Raw genomic sequence first — 18,328 nt, forward strand, 5'->3', positions numbered from 1 at the left:
GCCCTCTTGCTTTGCTAATTCCCTCGTTCTGCTCTAATTAATCGCTGTAGCCCAATTGGTAGGTGCAATTGACTGGCTGCGTTTCGGGAGGCATAGCAGGGATCAAAAGATCCTGATGTGCCTGTTTTGAGCAGCTCAGAGTTATCCGGTAGACTGCAGAATCAGGAGGATTTGTTGAGATGAAGGGAAATTTGCTCCTGACAGACGGGGGTTCTGTTCGCTCCGGCTGCATCAGTATTAAAGGAGGCAAAGCCTGAGAACTCATCCTTTTCAGAGCTCCCCTCTTGCATCCGTTTCCCTTGACATTTTGGAGCGTGCATGACAGGTGCAGGACAGAATCTCCCTGGAAGGCAATGCCCGAAAAGCTGGGTGATGTTTCACAGGGGCGAGCAAAGCAGAAGGCTTTCCCTCAGATGAAATCTGGTGGATGCAGGGAGAAACCTGGTTGCGCGATGGGGGAAGGTGCATCGCACTGACGCAGGGGTAGGAGGCTGCTCTTGGACAAGTGCCGCAGAGAAAATGTCAAACCAGCGACTTAAAACTAATTGTGTCCCAGGAGACAAACTGCAGGGCAAGAAAAGGCATTTCCTTGCATCCGTGGGTGTGAGCAGGGGAAGGGAGCTCTGCAGGGGTCTGTAAAACCCGTGTCAGATTAAGCCACCATGGATCCCACGTCGAGCCCCCACTTGGCAGTACAGACCCAGCCAAGGAAAGAGAGCTCCTCTCTCTCACAGCCACTGTTCAAGGGCCAGACCTGTCCCAAGAGGGTGGCAACAGCTCAGTGCTTCGCTCCTCTCCACAAAGAAACTGTAATCCACAGAAGGAGATCTCTGCAAGCCTCGAGCTTCATATCCTCGTTCTGTGGCAAAGACAGAGCCCCGCGGTACCAGCCCAGCCAGAGGTGGGAGATGGAGCTGCCTTTTAGCACCTCTGAGACGGGCTCCTGCTTGGGCTGCCTTCCAGCTGGGGCCGGGGGGGCGATTGTGAGAAGTCCTTTCAATGGCCAAATCCTAACAAACCCACTTGGAGCTTTCTAGAAAATGAAGATTCGTTTTGTAGACTCCCTGTTGCCTCGTATCTCACACAAAATCAGGACAAAACCTATCAGTTTTCGCGGATGTAAATGGACTATCAGGGGTACAGGCTGACAGACAGCCAGGTCCCAAGTCGTTACCGATCTGAGCCCGGCTGTTCTGCTTTTACAGTTAACTGAAGGATTTAAGTATTTTTTCAGACGGGATGGGAGCAGAGCCGCAGCGCTACTAGCAATGTCTTTGTTGTATGGTGTCCAGCACAGCCCCTTCATCAGAGGAGCTCATTGCACCTCATAAAGTTTCTTCCATGATCTTCCTCCTTCCGAGAGGATGATCATGGTATTTTGGAGTGGGAGAAGAAACTGAGGCAGAACAGTTGTGACTTGTTCAGAACTGCAGAAGAAATCACAGTGCTGCTGGAAATAAACCATGCAAGTTTGCTTCTAGCCCCTGACACCGAGCACGAGGTCCCAGCACCGAACCAATTCTGCACGTGGCCAGGGAATGGGACAGTCAGGCAGCAGGAGGTGAGGAGCTGTGCGTGTGGGCTGGCGTGACAACCATGCTTCAATGAAAGGACCCGTCAACCCAGGGCTGATGCTGCATCTTTTTATTTTATTTTTATTTTGCTTCACTAAGCAAATGCAGAGCAAGTGATAGGTGGAAGGGAAAAGGTGGCTTGAAAAAAAAAACAAACAAAAAAACCAAATAAAAAACAAAAAGGAGGGAAGAAGCAGCTGCTGGAATATAAGGGGAAAGTGAGCTGCTAACAAGAAGGAAGTTCATAGATGCCAAGCCCGCACTAATTCTTAATAAAATACAATACTGAAAATAGGATCTGAGAGTCTCCAAAATACAATATTTTAAGGGATCGGCAATAATACAAAATAAGGTTCATTATGTACAAACGAGTTCTGCTCTTGGTCTCTGTACAACGGTGGGAGTGGGAGGCACGGGGACATGCTCAGTGGAAGTTGGGGTGGAGGAGGGCGTGCTTGGACCCGGCAGTGGTTCTTTGTGCTGGGGTGGAGGCGGAAGATGGGGAAAGCAGTGGTATCTGGTGACCAGCAGGTCCTGTGTGAACCTCAAGAAGAGCTGAGCTATGCTCAAGGCCTTCCTCTTCCTCACCCCACTGGCCACACATGTATGGTTGCAGCTAGCTGTGTCCAAATTTGTCCTAAATGGCTTCAGGGGGTAAAAACCAGTTTTCAAGAGGGAGAAAAGAGGGATGTGAGGGCCCTTCCCTCACTTCTCCCAGTCCTTGAGCAAGAGCCATCCCATCCTTGGTCTCCAGGGAGCCCTCCCCACTCCCAGCCTGGGAGGAGAGGAGAGGCTGGGGCAGTGCAGAGTGAGTCCAGCATGCTTGAAGAGAAACAAGCCAAAGAGGAGCCTGCTGTGAGACCTGGCAGAGTGCACAGGGACGCCCATGCAGAACCATGGGGCAACCTGCAACATCCCAGATCTCCAACACTCATCTCCCACATTGTCCTTCCATCAAATGGCAGCTGAGGGAATGGAGTGAGGAGACACTTGAGCCTTTCAGCAGGGCTTTTGCCGGGGAGGAAGAAGGGTCAGAAATGGGTGTCTGGGTGCTAAAGAGGATGGCATAGGCTTGAGATGAGGTCATTTCAGCACCAAACTTGGCAAGTCTGGACTGAGGGGTGGTATGGCAAGGGTTTGCTATCCTTGGTGCCAGCAGTTAGACGGAAGAGGTCTAAAAGTCTTTGGTGACCCTGGCCAATTCCAACATGTCACCTCTTTCCTGACAAGATGTACCCGTCACCAGAGATGCCAATATGTCCTCAGTGGCTTTCACAACACTGCTGTGCACACGGAGGATGTGAGGGGAATGATGGCTATCCGACAGCCCTCCAGTAGGCTGCAGAGCTCTCTTTGGTGGTTCCTAAAAAGACCCCATTTTGCATGAAGCAGAACTGGGGATGGAGAGTTGGGATGGGGATCAGGTTATGGGAGTGGGTTTCTCTCACCCACTTGCAAAGGGGGAGGCCTGGAGAATGGAAAGTGAGAAGGCCACTGACCTGTTTAGCACTGCACTGTAGGGCCCAAGCTGGGAACAGAAAGGGAAATACCACCCCTGCCAAAGCAAGGGTGCTGAGGGTGGGGAGAAGTGGGTTGTGAGGGAAAATTGTTCTCTGTTTCAGAGCTCTGGTTGCCCAGAAGCTGATGTCTAATTTTTACGGTGTTTTATCTGTCTGGGATCGGTCTCCCCCACTCCATTTGTGTGCAGATCTTTGCAGATAGTTGGTGTGGAAGTTACATAGGCATGTCCATCAAAAGAAAACTAGAGCAAGGAAGAACTAGGTTTTCTCTCAATGGAAGCAGAAGTATACTAACAGATGGAGGGGAAGGAAGGAGCTCAAACTCTCCAGAGCCATCTCTCCAGCACCAGCATCACCCACTCCTAAGCCCCCCAGGCAGGACAGTAAATCCAGCACTCTCTCTCTCTCCTTCAGGTGCATCTGATGTAGCCAAGGGGTACATGCCTGGGGTCAGCCCCCTTGGTCTGGAGGCTTTGGGGAGTGAGCTGAATAGTTTGGGGGCTTCCCCTCATCTCCTTCCACTCCAAGGTGAGCCCACACCCATAGGGTAGTGCTCATTTAATCAGGAGGTAAGGCCAGGAGAAGAGGGCGTCTCAGGGCTTCGCCAGACGTTTATTGCTGGTTCTGGCAGTCCTGCGACTCCCCTCAGAGAGATCAGTACTAACAGGAGGGAAATGGGGAAGGGAAGAAGCTGAACCCAAGGCCAGTTTAGGAGTGTCTGAATGCAGTGTCCTCTCCCGCCAAGTCCCCTCAGTTGCTCGGTGAGGAGGGAATCCTGCAATCAGACAGAGGAGGCCTTGAGGTCCAGCAGCTGCTACAAGTATTCAGCTGTCTCACTGGAGCTTGTCTCCCTAAGGAAAGAAAAGACAACGCATCAGTCAAGGTTCATTGCAGCCTCCTATGCAAATTCACCTCTCTGTGTGCCCAGATGGTTTGCTCTGATGGCGGTGGAGCCCTTGCCCAGGGAACTGAATGACCAGCAAGCCTGGGACCACCTGAATCACCCAGTCCTCCTCAGCAGTATGCCAGTGGGACACTGCTTTATGGAGTCCCAAACTTTTTCCTCACAAAATAAACTTAATCTTATGCTCTCTACCAGCATTGGCCTCCTCCAGTCACTGCTTTTTAGCTAACTGCCTGTCCCAGGCAGCTCAGCTGTCCTTAGCTTGCAGCAGAGGGGACATGCATGCTGCTCACTCCCAGACACCATGCTGTGTTTTGGGGCTCAGAGAGTGGCCCCCACCTGCTTACCTCTCATGGAATTGCTCTTTGGGGTGGGCAGGAGTTGGGTCAGTTCGGTTCTGGTCAGGACCCTCCAGCTGGGATTTGCTCAGATATTTGGCTGTCTCATGTGTCCTGGCCAGATGAGGCCTTCCCTCCTCAGACTGCCCTTTTTCGGCCTCCCACCCCTCAGGATGGTCCACGGTTAGGAAGGAACTATAGCTCTCTTCTAAGGAGCCAGCACCCTCATCATAGAAAAGGAGGCTCCGTGACTGAACTGGAAAAAAGGAGAACACTAGTTAACAATGAGGACAAGGTCTCTTGAAATGGATGTGGGTCATGGTGGTGGTTTCAGCACATGCTCATACCATGCTCATACATACATGCTCATACTCCCCCAGTGTATGGGGTAGGCACTGAGGGGTGGATGCTACCCCTGAACTGGGAATGTTGAGAGAAGAGCTGGAAATGGTTTGACAGGGTGAAACGGAAGAAGCACGTTAGACTCACTCTTACTAGTTGTGTAAATGTCTGGTGCTGGTGTTGCTTTCACTGTCTGTGACGCTGAAGAGAACTCAGGCAGACAGGGCATCAGGGATCCCAGGATCAGAACAAAGCAGAGTGCCAGCACCTAGAGAGGAGATCAGCACAAGGTTAGTGCTGCTTGCCATGAGGAAACACTCCCCCCCTCTGCAGGACACAAACATGAGTCTGTGTGAGAACATGTGGTCAGGCTGACAACTGGGTCGCTGTGGTCCCCCAGGGAGGGAAAGGGCTTGCTCTGCTAATCTCTGCTGCAAATCTAAGAAGGGAAGTCAAAAGCTTCCTCATATTGCTTTATTTGAAGTATTTCTGGTTCAACGGTGAGAACTTGCCCATCCAGATGATGAAAGATGGTGGAAGGCATAGCTGGGAAACAAGTTGAGAAAGAGGGAGGCTCAAGAGAAGGGACAAACTCTGCCTTGAGCAAAGGGAACCTGACCGTTGGCTCAGCAGGAGCTGTAGTGGGCTGTAAGAAAGGAAGCTCACTGGGAGAAATCTGTGATGTACCACAGCATGTAGCAAAGTGAAGCTACTATCCATGCGAGGACACAAATGACAGTAGAACTCCAGCCCCCAATACCTGATAGCAAGGATGGTGAGTCCAAGGAAAGGGTTAAATTTATGCTTGACATGCAAATTTTCAGGACCATGTGTCCATGCCTTCTGCTGTCAGGCAGACCAGTCAGAGCTACTGGGCAGTGATAAAAGGAGAGAGGCAGGCGAAAGCTCCCTGGAAATTCCCCTTTGGTAGGCCTGCGCCTGTCTGCAAATTCTGCCATGATAGTAAAGCTTCAGAGTGAGACGCCGGTGCTGATCGTAAGGGACTCTATAGAGTTTAGGGAAACAGCAGTACAGAGCAAGAGGGGACACGTGGTAAATGATACAGAGCCAGATCCTTATTACCTGAACATCCATGTGCCATGGGTAGTGTATATATATAACTAACTGCAGCCAGCTCAGTGCTCAGACTGGGCTGAGCAAAGAGGCAATGCATCTGTTGGTGATTTTTACTACTTACAAATAAACTAGGTAAGTTTGACGAGTGGGGACACCTATGGGAACACCCAGCAATTGCTTGACTGCTTTTCAGAATAGCCACCTATCTCAGAATAGCCATGCCTGAGTAACACACAGAAGCTGATACATCAAGGTAATTTTGACCACCAGTGGATTGTGGGAGATGTGGAAGATCAAATAATAGCACAGGGATACTACACTATGTAAAGAGGGATATTGGTTGTCCAGACTCTTCATGGATGGTTTTAAAGTAAGGAAATTAAATGTGGACAGCATAGACGCTGTCTAAGCATATCATATCAAACACACAAGGCTTTTAGAACCCTTATTCCACAAAAACAGGGGGAAAAAAAATTCTGAATAGATGTTGCTTGGAATTGTCACAGGCAAACACACAACTTCCAGAAAGGGTAGCCTGGCCTGTGAAGCCTGTTCTTCTCTTCTAAAACAAAGAGGCTTTATGGGCTGGGAAAGAGCAGTACACTTAACATCTTGCTTTAACATGGCTTTCAACTGGGGCTTTGCAAACCAGCATTGTTTTTACTCTGTTTTGTTTCAGGTTAACTCTGATTGATGCTCTGATTCTGTTCCAGTTCAAACTCTACAACACTTCATAACAATAACTCTTGGTTTGACTCTGAGTACCATTCAACTCACAGCTTTTGACCATCTCACTATTTTGACCTCTTAAAAAGTGAGGGAAACTAAGCTACAGGAAACTACTGCAAAACCAGTTGGAAAGGTAGAGGCAAAATTAATCAAAAAAAGACGTCCTGAGAGCGTAGTTATCAAATGTTTCACTGTCAAACTGGGAGGAAGTAGCAGATGGAGTAGCAGAAAGATCCGTTATGGCTTTGGCAAGATTCAACATTGTTAAGCTTGACTTGGATGATGGACTGTATCAAATCTGCAGATGGGAGTGACTACAAGCAAACTTTTGGTCAGCAGTCAAATTCAGAATGATCTTGACCATGGGGAGAAATGGTCCAAGACAACAGCGAGCAGATCCATACAGACAAATGCCAAAACCTGCTGAGACCTGCGAGGTGGCAGGACTCGTTAACAGAGGAAACACGTCAGCAATTACATGGTCAGGCAGCTGTTCTACAGAAGAGGATCTGGGAGTTGAAATGGAGCACAAGGTGGGCACAATTTGATGTCATTTTGCAAAGGGCAAATCTCAGCCAGGGCAGTATGAACAGGCTTTCTGGCTGGCTGGCTGGCTCTGTACCAGCCTTCAGGTGGAACACCGTGTCCAGCTTTGGGCCCCGTACTTCCAAAAAGATGCAGGTCAATTGGAGAAAGTCTGGAAGAGAGCTCTGGGAACAAACAGTGATTCAGTAACTCAGGCTGAAGAAATTGTGGTGATTTAGCAGAGCAGACTGAAGGGAGTTGCTCAAAAACAATAGTTTTACAGTATGTATAATGCAGCTGCACAAAGGGAGGGTAAACTGATCTTGCTTACAGTAGGCAGAAGAAGTTGTAATAGGCTTAAGCTGTTGGAAGGAAGATTGAGACGAGATTGCAAGAAAGCTTTATGTGGGAAAGATAATGAAGCACTGGAATGATTTGCCTGAGGAGGCTGAGGACTGCTCATCACTGGAGGCCTTCGAGAACTGGCTGGACAAATATCCAGCAGGAATGACATGGAACTAAAGAAGAAGGGTACACTGCTCCACTCCCATCCTGCAAGGCATGATGATTCTACATATCTGTCATGATCAGAAGTGCTGTACTTGAAAATGGAAAATGGGAACTTGGATGCCTATGAGAGGAACTGGCCAAAGACAGAAAAGCAAATTACACATTCTTGAAATGCTTCAAAGCTCGGAAGCCTGAGAGAGTTGGTGTGTGGGCTGGGATGCCGTGGAACGAAGGGAGCAGCAAGGAGAGATAAGACATTGATGGGAAGCTAAATCAGGCATTTTATCAGCCTATAGCACAGGGGATGTCTGGAAGGCACCTCTCCTGGACTTGCTCATTCCATGTAGTGGTGATGAAGAATTGCTGGAGCCAGAGGTGCTCTGATGAGCTGCTGCATAAAGGAGCAATGAGTCGCTGGGCCCAGCTGGGTCACACCCAAAAATGTGGAAAGAACTTGGGAATGAAGCCACAGAACAGCCAACAGAAAAGACAGTCATTAAGATCTGGTCCGACATGGGGGCAGCAAAGAGTAACAAAAGTTTGAGCAGAGTTTGAAAGGAGAAAGTGCTGGGAATTACAGAGCAGGGGCTCTGGAACCAAGGAAACTGATTGCACCAAGAGTGAAACGCAAACCCTCACGATACTGAGGGTGCTGAGGAAGTGGGGCAAGCACCTCACCACCTGCTTGTATTTCATGACTGTTAACAGTACAGAAGTTATAACTAGATATAGATAACTAACTCTGACAGATTTGTCACAAGCAGCTACTATGACAATCCTGCAAAGACATCACAGGGTTGAAGGTTATGTTTTTATCATGGATCAGAAACTTTCCCACTGGGAAAAAAAGAGATGAAGAATAAGCAATTGACTCTATTTATGGCCACACATTGGCATGCCCCAGAGCTCCACAGTGAAGCCAACATCGCTTAACCACGATCCTCCGCTACAAGAAATGAGAGGCAAACAGGGATTACCAAAACCAACACACAACCCTGAATCATTTTGGTTAGTCAAAAGGGCAAATGAAGAGAATTACGACTAGATTTAACAAAGGCTGACGTGCAGGCATAGCAAGAACAGATGCCACTTCTTGCTGATAAACACAAGGTAATGCCCACTGGGAGGAATACTTGAACTGTTCGTCTGCCCTGCTGAGTAAAACATTAAGCATTACCAACTCAGCAAAAGAAAACTCTACCCATTACAATGGAAGCTCATTGAAGACTTTTGCTGAATGGCCGATAGCTAATGAAAAGCAAACAAAGTGCTGCTTTGCCCAAAGAACAAGACAGTGAAAATGCATGAATTATTCTAATGCTGTTGCATAAAAACAAGTGTCGCTACCAATGTATGTATGACACAGGGCCCAGTTGTGGTGACTCTAACACAAAAGGAGAGAGCAGATGCAACTGGCAACAGAGCTGGGCAGTGGGGAAGAGGGCAGAGACAGGCAAACAACAAAAGTGTCTGGGGAAGCATGGCCCATAAGAAAGATGAAAATGAAGCTCATACCATTAGGCATGTCCCGGTCTGCGTGGAAGCCATTTTGTAAGGTCTGGAGACTTTCCCAGCTACCAGAGCCTGCAGCTTCTGTAACTGCTGGAGCAAAGTCCTGGGATAGGAAACAACCCAAATCAAAACATGATAAGGAGGTGGCAACCAGTAAGTGACAAAAGGACACCACTACCCCCTTCATATTTTACTCTGATTTTCCCTTCTTGTGAAAACAAGTATCTCCCCCTTGCTATATCTTGCCCAAGTTCTCTGACCAAAGAGGCTTAGGAAGCAAGAAACAAAAAAGGGTGAGTTTGAGATATAAACCATGCAGGAACTGCAGGATGAATGTTCCAGGGTGCCATTACATTGAGGTAACCCCCTCCACCACTTCACCAGTAGATCCACCACAACCTTCACTGCAACTACCCACTGTTATGAATGTCCCACTGATTTAGGACTCCTGGATGCCTCAAAGCCCAGCCAATCATCTCCCAGAGCAATGAAGGCCACCAGGAAAATCAAGCTCTGGGATGGAGGCAGAACTTTGTAGTCAGGTCAGACCTCGAGCACTGGCCCACCTGCTCCCATTTCACTCAGAGAGATACGCTCTGCAGCTTGACTTCTGCCCCAAACCGTATGGTGGATATGGTGGAGACAGAAATAAAAAACAGTTTTGATCCGCTCCACCTTCTTCAGTCTCTGGCAAACTCTGCAGAGGGATGTGGGCAAAGCCAAATCTTGAGTTCAGCAATTAATTCATTCTCTGGCTGCCCCAGCCAGAACACGTGCTCAGGTCTCTCTGCCCCATTTAACTGAACACGGGCATCAGCACACATAAACACAGAACAGTGGTAGGTGTGTTACCAAAAGCCACTGAATCGTTCACTGGGCTGGTGAAGAAATCTGGGACGACGGAAACTACAGAACACAGTTCCCAAGGGCTGCAAATTACTGAAATGCAGACTACCAAGTGTTTCCCCCTGGGAGTACTGACTGCTTTACACAAATATGTTTGAGCTTTTATAAAATGCCAGGTCCTGGAGCCAGGAGATTGCAGGAGAATCCCAGCTCTATCTCTTTCCAAATCCTCTTCTGCACATTGTACATGTGGAGAGAAGCACAGAGCGTCCCACTGGCAGTGCTCAAAAATCAAACCGAATTAGAAAGAACACAACTTGTATTTTGGAAAAAAATATCTCCTGGCTTTTAGGCCAATCTCCTGATTTTGCAGGGTGGGGTTTGTGCTTTTTCAGCAGCAGGGGCTGCCTGCGTTCCCAGAGAGGCCAAGCACCGGGCTGTGCCCAGTGGATGAGAGCAGCTGGGCAGCCGTGTCACCAGCAGGTGGGAGGATCTGGCCACTCACACACCTCAGCCAGACCATGCCTGACAGTCCCTGGTCCCAGAACCAGTGGCTGGCCTGGAAGCTGGGGCCACAGCACTGATGTCATGGATGGAAGGAAGGAGTGCGACAGAGCCTCAAGTACTCTACGAGCTATAGTGGCAGCAGAGTGGTGGGTGGGGGGACTGCCTCTCTGCCTGCAGTTCTCCCCTTCAATTTGAGCTGGGGGTGATAGAAATGGAGCTATAGAAATGAGCTTCCCCCTCATCAGCCCTGCAGCTGACCCTGCCCTTGCTTACACCTACTGCATCTGGTAAGAGGGAGCAGAGCTGGGCCCTGATCCAGCTCCTGCTGCCCATCCCCACAGCAGGGGTGGGAGTCTTCATTATTTGCTTCCAAGGAAGCAAATTCCCCGGGTGATCAGTCAACCAGCTCTGCATATTAGGAGCACAAACGCTCACCAGATTCTTGGGCGAGGGAGCCAGGGGCCTGCTTCAGGGCTGTGGGAGCAGCTTGCTTCTTTCATATGAGCAGCAGCAGATGGGAGGGAGATCCTTCAGGATTGCTTTGCAAGGGGAAGAGGCAAGGCCTGGGCTGGGGTACCACATATGCAGGGAGTTGCCCTGGATTTGGTGGCAGCTGGTGGCTACCTTTATTAGAGGAATGGGCTTTCCCTGTATTCACCGGGTCTGTTCAGGTCTCTTAAGAGAAACCTGAAAGAGCCATATTATGCCCAGAGGCTTGTATTCCTCCAAAGAGCCCAAGAGCAGAAACAGTGGGTCTGAGAGGCTGGTGTGAGGGGCCTCCCTCCGTGCAGCTGCCTTGCAGACAGCCTGCAGGGCTATAGAGAGGGCAGCATGAGCCCAAAGGGCTGCAGGGAGAAGGAGGATGAGATGTGAGAAACGCCTTCCTTCCCTCCCCTCGCTGCGCCACGGCCTGGACGTCCCAACACAAACATTCCAGGCTTGCTAACCAAACCCAGCTGCCTCGCTGCTGCCACGGGCCGAGCAGCGCCTGGCCCGCCAGGAGGTGAGGGAACCTGTCTTTCTTTTCTCACCCCCCTGCCTCAGTGCTCCCCTGGCATCCCTTCCTGCCCACCCCCCCCCACCACCACCACCTACAGAGGGTCAGGTCTAGCCCCTCTTACCTGTTTGCATTTTCTAAGGTCTCCACTTTTTTCCAGAGTTCATTGTTTTCTGTTGTGTATGTCTCAACCCTGCGGGAATAAAACCCACAGCCAGTTAATTACAAAGGCCCGACAGATAAAGCAAACGTAGTCCTTGCCTCTCTTTGGGTGTGGAGGCTCAGTGGCCCCATCCATCACCTGCAGATAAGGTCCTGGAGCCAGATGTCCCTGACTCGTCTGGCTGAAGCCAGCCGTGACAGACCAGGGGTGAGACTGCAGGTGGACAGTTCTGTGCGACATTTCCCAGTTCAGGCTTTCCCGAAGGCTGGGGGAGCCAATAGCACCCAGTTACAGACAGGTCAAGTGAGAACAGACCCAAAGTTACGCAGGCATTTCCATCACTTCCAAACCTCCCTAAGGAGCATGGAAAAGGAACAGGAGGACAAATTCAAACCTCTGCTGCTCAGACTGAGAACCTGCCCTGGCTGTGTGCCTCGCATATGAAAACCAGGCAGTTCTGCAAAAATGCTGGGCCAGCTCCGGCTGCGGGCACTTGAGGGCAGCAGAGAACCTGCGGGCTCCCTCCCACTGCTTCGGAAGGGAAAGTGGTTGGGCTGCAGCTGGGACGAAGGAAGGGGAATGTCTGCAGGCTCAAAGGAAGGCAGGCCAGGGACACAGGCTGAGACTGCTGGACGTTTCCAGCACAGCCTCCGAACCAGGCGTTCCGTGTAAAAACTGGGCTTGCAGCAAAGGTGTCAAACTGAATGGTGAAGGGCCCAAGTACAATTTTTTGAAAAACAGCTCTTACAGAAAGCCAAGTTGACCGAAGACTTGTTGCATTAAAAAAATTCACTGAATGCTGCTTTTGGTTCACATTTAAACCTGGCATTGTTTGAAAGCCATCTGTCACAGCAATGCACTAGCGTAACAAACCGCTGAGTATGTACAGGCACCACAGCCACGTCTGGGGAAGAGGCCCTACCACAGAAAACCCTGGACCTGTCACTTGAGCGAGGTCAGCCAACTCCCCAGCCCCAGCTTGAAGGATCTGGGTGTTAATGTGGGACATTAGCTGGAGGTGATGTGCTCTGATGCCTGGACACATGCATGCATGTCAAGCTGCTTATGGAAGGGCATAAGAACTTGAAGGTGCTGGGAGTCATCTGTTTTCATTCAGCATTTCTACGCACTTAGAGAATACAAACAAATAGCATCAGGGAGAAAAGCTAATTAAGGTTGGGTTTGGGGGTTGTTTTTTTCCATTTTGTGGATCTCAGGTGGTATTAATAACAGGGAAGAGGATGGTATTTAAACAGAAATGTGAATTTGCACCTGGATCCCAGCATTCTTCTTTGCCTGGGAATGCCCATCAGGTGCTGCTAGTACAGAGGGGATCACAGGATCAGGCCCTCGAGTTATTTTTTACCCCGTCAGTGTCATGTGATGTCACCTTAGGGTTACGCCAGCCATACATGCAGGACCTCAGGATTGCAAGGAGAAAAACAAAGCTCATGCAGGGAACAGTGGAAGGGGAGGGGGTGTGGGGAATAACCATACTTAAAGGTTTTTCTTGCTATCAAATGCTTGTGTGTCCACCCTTATGGGAATAGAGGGGGAAAAGCTGTGGCCAGTGTCCTCAGGGGGCCTGCTGCTTATGGGTCAGACAAAGTAGGAGCAACTTCTAGTGGGGAAACATGACTCTTACCCAAAATCCCACCTTGTTGTCAGCCAAAATGGCCTGTGTTCTGTAAGGGACCAGCCAAACTAAGCAGTTGGAAATACAAGGTTTCTAGAGCAATCTTTATCCTGCAAGAGGATTTCTAGGAGGGAGGGGAGTAGGGGCAGGGTCCCAAACCAAACTTCTGTGCAGCCAGGCTTGCAAGGAATTGTACTCTGAGCAATTCAGAGACAAAAACACTAGAAAGGGGGGCTGTGCATGGATAGGGCTCCTTTTTCAAAGGTAAAACTGAAAAGAAGAAACTTACTTTTTCTCTAGACACTCCACATATTCTTTCTTCTTCCTGCGACTCTCTTGAGCAGAGATCTGTGAGGAGGGCAGCCATCAGAGAGCAGTCAGTATCATAAGCCTCTAGACATTTCTTTGTGGCTCCCTCATGTTGTCTGCTCCCTGCACACACAGCACCCTAAAGATAAATGGGGAAGTTGCTTTCCAGTCTGCCATTCCCACCAATCTCCGGGCCAAAACTTGGAGGGATGGATGCAGCAGGTATGCAGCCTTCTTTGGCCTGTAGGCCACAGCCATTTGTTGCGGTATGCCTGACCCCCTCGCTGCTGAGAGCATCTTTAGGGTTGCTTTGAAGTCCTCTGACTCACATGGGTACGTGCTGTGGCCATCTGGGCAGATTCTGCCCCAGACCACTTCTGAGTCACTGGTTGACTAATTCAGGGTCTCATCATTTCTCTTATGGGATGCTTTCTAATCAGAGTCTAAAGTCTCACAGCCTCTGCCTGGATAATGAGCTCTGTGGATCACCCTTCCTGGACTATGCAATGGCTCTGCCCCCACAAGCAAGGCCTGACCAGGCCGGTTTGTCTGATCCATGATGCCTTAGCTTGTGGGCCCCATCCCAGGCCACACGCTCCCAGGATCTGGGCTGGAAGTCACACTTCCCAGATAGGGCTTGCATGTACAGCACGCATGCAGAGATGCCCCATGGCACTATTTCTGTGGGCTGGGAGGCTCGTACCAGTGTACCAAAGGCAGGATCCCACCATTTCTGAGCTGCACTGCAGCTGAGGAGGCGAGGGTAACTATAGCACTGATCAGCTGAGGATGCTCTGGAATCATGGGAACTGCATGGTTATATTTTTGGCAGTCACCTTGTTCTTGATTTTCCTCCTGACCCTCTTCAGTGCTTTCTCCTCTGCTTTGGTGAGGGGCAGCTTGGTAGGAATGGGGTAGCCCTCAGCAATCAAGGTGCGTTTCTCCTCTTCAGTCAAGAGCAGCGGGCCAGAGGTCCCTTGTAACTTCTGAAACACACAGAGAGCAGATGTCAGCATCAGCAAGGAGTTCTATCCCAGTAATCCCCCTTAAAGCCTTGCAGAGCAGCTAGGGGCTTAGTACAAATAGGTGCAGGGCAGTGCTCTTTCCTGCTCTCAAACTGATCCTGGGGGCACAGCTCAGCAGCTGCCTTCCTCTTTTACTTGGCAGGGCATCTACTCCTTCGTGGTGAGGCTGGTTACACACTTGCACTGCAGGACCCCGCCAAAGAACCTTTGGCCGATGGAGCACAGTCTAGTTATGGGAATTCCCAGATATTCCTTTCTCTTCCATTAACATCCTCAGAAAGTCCTCCAGTGCACAGGCCACTTCCCAAAGTATGGGGTGAAAGACAGCACTTGCTAAAACACAGTAGCTGTTGGCAGGCATTGGTCAAGACTCATTGTGCCTCTCCTCATTCCTGTGAGCACCATCCTGTCCCCACACTGCTGTGCTAGGACACCACATTGCTTTGCCAGAGCTTTTCAGCTTGGAGCCCTTAACAAGGGCAGGATCCCCAACATGAGCCTCAGAAAGCCTCCAAACCCCTCTGAGTACCAAGGAGCCCTGTGTCCCAGTGATGTCCTGCTGCCCCCTTACGTGTGGTGCTGTGAGGAGAGGTGAGGAAGAGATGGCAGTAGAAGAGCGAGCAGCAGGTCGGGCTGGGCTGGAGGGAGGCAGAGACCGGGGGCTCTGAGATCCGTCGCTGTCACTGCCATGGCTGCTGGGTGGAGTTGGAGGCATCTGCACCAGGTCATCTACTGAGAAATAAGGAGATCAAGTCAATGGCTCTCATGCAGCCTGTTGGTACAGGCATAGGGCTCTCAGTAGCAACAGGAATAGGCACTGACATAACACAGGATTGAAAGGAGAGGGTGATGAGTCTCACAAGACAGGGTGGGTCTGAGAACAAGGCTGGACTGAGCACTGCCCAAGAGAGAGTTGAGGCTGACCTCAAACGTGCTAAACTAGGAACTGCAGGATTCAGAGAGCTCGCAGGGGCTTTGCCAAGACACCAAAGGTATTTACAAAGCAGTAAGGTACTCCGGTGTCAACCAAAACAGAGTACAAAGCCCGTGATGTTTTGCTCCATACCCTGTTCACAAGTACAGGAAACTCTGTAAGAGATGAGCTCTTCCAAAAGCACCACAGGGCTCACACACTTGCCAGCACACTTGATCCAAAGGGGCTCCGGTCACTCAGTTGCCAAGCGCTTGAAAACTGTCCCCACTTTGTACTGGAGAGCCCTGGGGGCCTTAACGGAGGTGGGAATATGCATAAGGAATGTCTCTCTGGGGCAGTGGGAGTTCCTATAGTGCTTTCATTTGTGCATCGGCAGATTTTCAGATGCTTGGGTTTCTTTCAAATTAAACTGGATCCTGAATTTCCTGACTTTCAGATGGTTGTTTTTGGATAACACTACAGTCCCTCTGAGGATTTTAAAGGCACTCTTGCATATTTCCAACTCTGAAGTAGCCTGTTTTGCCTGGGACTCCCTGTCTGAACAATTCTGTGCGTGGCTGTTGGTCCAGACACTGATCTGAGTTGGAACAGTGCAGCGCTCACTCCTCTAATGGTCTGTGCCCCAGTGCTACCTTGTATGCATGGCTCTGCTCTCAGGTGTTGTCTTTCCTCCCCATATAGTAATGATCTCTGTCTATCTGAGTAATATACAGGGATGTAAGTTGACCAGCAAATACTATCTTCTTACCTGCAGGTACATTTAGAAACTGGTTGACCTCTTTAGGTTCAGCTTTGATCACAGGTGCTGGAGTCATTTCTATGGGAGTCTGTGGAAAAAAAGCAGAAAGAGCTCTTGCGCGCTGCCTCCTACCCTGCCCAGAGGGCTCCCACTAAGTTCTCCTGATAGCCACTGCTCCCCTGCTCTCCGTACTGCCCCATCTCACAGCTCTGCCCCAAAGCACCCTCTCACCACCCATAACAAAAAACAGGAGTCCAAACATAAGCCCCCTGAAGTCCATGTTGCTGGGCACACAGAGTGCAAACACATGTTTGCAGAGGAAGAGGCAGTGGCAGATGGATATGCTGCCAAGCAGTGCACTGAGTACCTCCAAAAGGCAGATGACTTTTATCTTCGGCAATTCTTCCCCTGCTAGACCCAGACAGTGCCATTTAAGCCAACCTCTGCATTACCATGGGAAATCCCTCTTTGATCTGCCTTCATTAGAAATGGGAGTATAGAGGTTGTACAGAAACAGAAACAGAACAACTCTCCTGTACTGCTAACATGATTTTCACCATGGCTGTTGGGCAGCTGTTTCCAATTGGAGGGGACTGAGAGTTAAATAAAGAGTAGATTTATTCCCATCTGGGCTATGCTGCCCCTCAGTTCCCTGGCTCACGAGCCCCCATCCCACCATAGGCTGGGGGAGTTTTTACACTAAACAGACACATTGCAAACTCCTCCAGACTGTAAACACAGCTGAGAGAGCACCATGGTACGGCTGCTGAGCACACACAGCAGAGCTTCGAGGGCACAGCGAGTTCAAGCTGTGTAAATAATGGAGGAAGTTTGTGCAGTTTTGGCTGGAAGTACCCATTTCTTTTGGATGGTCGTTTAAATGGGAAGATGCTCAGCAGGAGTGGAAAAAGGAAGCGAACCCCAGAGATGCTCTACTGTTATCTACTATAGCCAAGGCCTGCGTGAGGCTGGTCAGACCTTCCCATCCAACATGGCTGGACTTGAAGCCAGTTGAACTGAGCCCCCAGCTTACACCCACATACCAGTGGCATAAGTGAGCCTCCTTCCGAACAAACAGACTTCTTAAGAACTTAGACATGACCAAAAGCTGTGGCCCCTTGTTTCCTGGAAATAATAATTCCTGCTGCTTCATAGAAAAATGCCAGCAGGACCTGGAGTGGGACCCCCATTTCCAGTAAGCAGCTGAGAAAAGTGAGAGGCCATATGATAAGCCCAAGGCCATGAAAAAGACAGTGGCAGAGCAGGGGTCTATACTCAGGAATAGTGGGGTCACTGCTATCACATCAATTGACACTGTTGTCCAAAAAAAGAAAATTAGCCAAGAGTGGCTATAGAAATACTGGCAGACTGGTGGGGGACTGGCCTCCAGCACATGCAAGTTTAAAATCCTTTGGATTTTGTGCCAAGGAAACACACTTGTATTTAACCAAGACTGTAAAACCTCCTGTGCTGGAGAAAACCCTCCTTCCATTGTTTTCTCTGGAAGGATAACGTGTCTTGTAGCTTCAGTGTGCGAATCAAGAACACAGTTCTAGCTAGCATCAGGTGTGCTGCTGCTCTGACTGCCGTTTCAAGAGGGGAATGACAAATAATGCAATATTTGGACTTTGTATCACCTTCCTCTGTCTGTCCAGCAGCTAAATCACCTAGCAGAACCCTGCAGTCACATGGCTGGGTCCGCATCACCAGGGTTGCCGCTGTGTGAGAGCCCAGGCTCCCGATGGATCTTAGATGGGCTCACCTCCTCGGGGACTGGCAGTCTCTGCAGAGAGTTGAGGTTCAGCACTGGTATGGAGCTGGCAGCTAGCTGGGACTCAGGCAGGTCTACAGCCAGGTTCTGTTCCTGTTTCACCATGATGGAGCAGAGCTTGGGCCCCAGTGACCACACTCCATTCTCCAGCTCTGAAATACGCACAACATGAGAGTCAAACTCCAGCAAGAACAGGACAAGAAAAAAAATAATCCATGTAGACAGCTTCCCCCCGTCTGGGGAGGCTGCCTTTCCAAGTTTAGCACTGCCACCACACAAGCATGTGCAGGCCCACAACACATAGTACAAAAGGGAATGAACCTCCAGCGTGCAGGGAGCAGACAGGACAGAGCTAGAGGGATTGTGCCTC

The 18,328-nt window shown here is 49.9% G+C and overlaps 1 protein-coding gene across 3 annotated transcripts in view; it reads right to left on the reverse strand.

The window, feature by feature from the left end:
- Positions 1-1,629: 1,629 nt before the first annotated feature.
- CREB3L1 (cAMP responsive element binding protein 3 like 1) overlaps positions 1,630-18,328 on the reverse strand; it is a 46,192-nt gene continuing 29,493 nt past the window's right edge. Inside the window, exons 3-12 of one of the 3 annotated variants that reach the window (XM_074584507.1) lie at positions 17,950-18,110; positions 16,197-16,275; positions 15,086-15,246; positions 14,326-14,475; positions 13,470-13,528; positions 11,506-11,574; positions 9,035-9,134; positions 4,826-4,946; positions 4,346-4,592; positions 1,630-3,945 (exon numbers count right to left, since the gene is read on the reverse strand). In XM_074584507.1, coding sequence (XP_074440608.1) covers positions 3,909-3,945; positions 4,346-4,592; positions 4,826-4,946; positions 9,035-9,134; positions 11,506-11,574; positions 13,470-13,528; positions 14,326-14,475; positions 15,086-15,246; positions 16,197-16,275; positions 17,950-18,110 — 1,184 coding nt within the window. In that variant the 3' untranslated portion in view covers positions 1,630-3,908. The remainder of the gene's footprint in view (positions 3,946-4,345; positions 4,593-4,825; positions 4,947-9,034; positions 9,135-11,505; positions 11,575-13,469; positions 13,529-14,325; positions 14,476-15,085; positions 15,247-16,196; positions 16,276-17,949; positions 18,111-18,328) is intronic. The other 2 variants (XM_074584505.1, XM_074584506.1) reach the window with 2 other exon arrangements.

Source organism: Larus michahellis, chromosome 4, assembly GCF_964199755.1.
Source record: "Larus michahellis chromosome 4, bLarMic1.1, whole genome shotgun sequence".
Taxonomy (NCBI): domain Eukaryota; kingdom Metazoa; phylum Chordata; class Aves; order Charadriiformes; family Laridae; genus Larus; species Larus michahellis.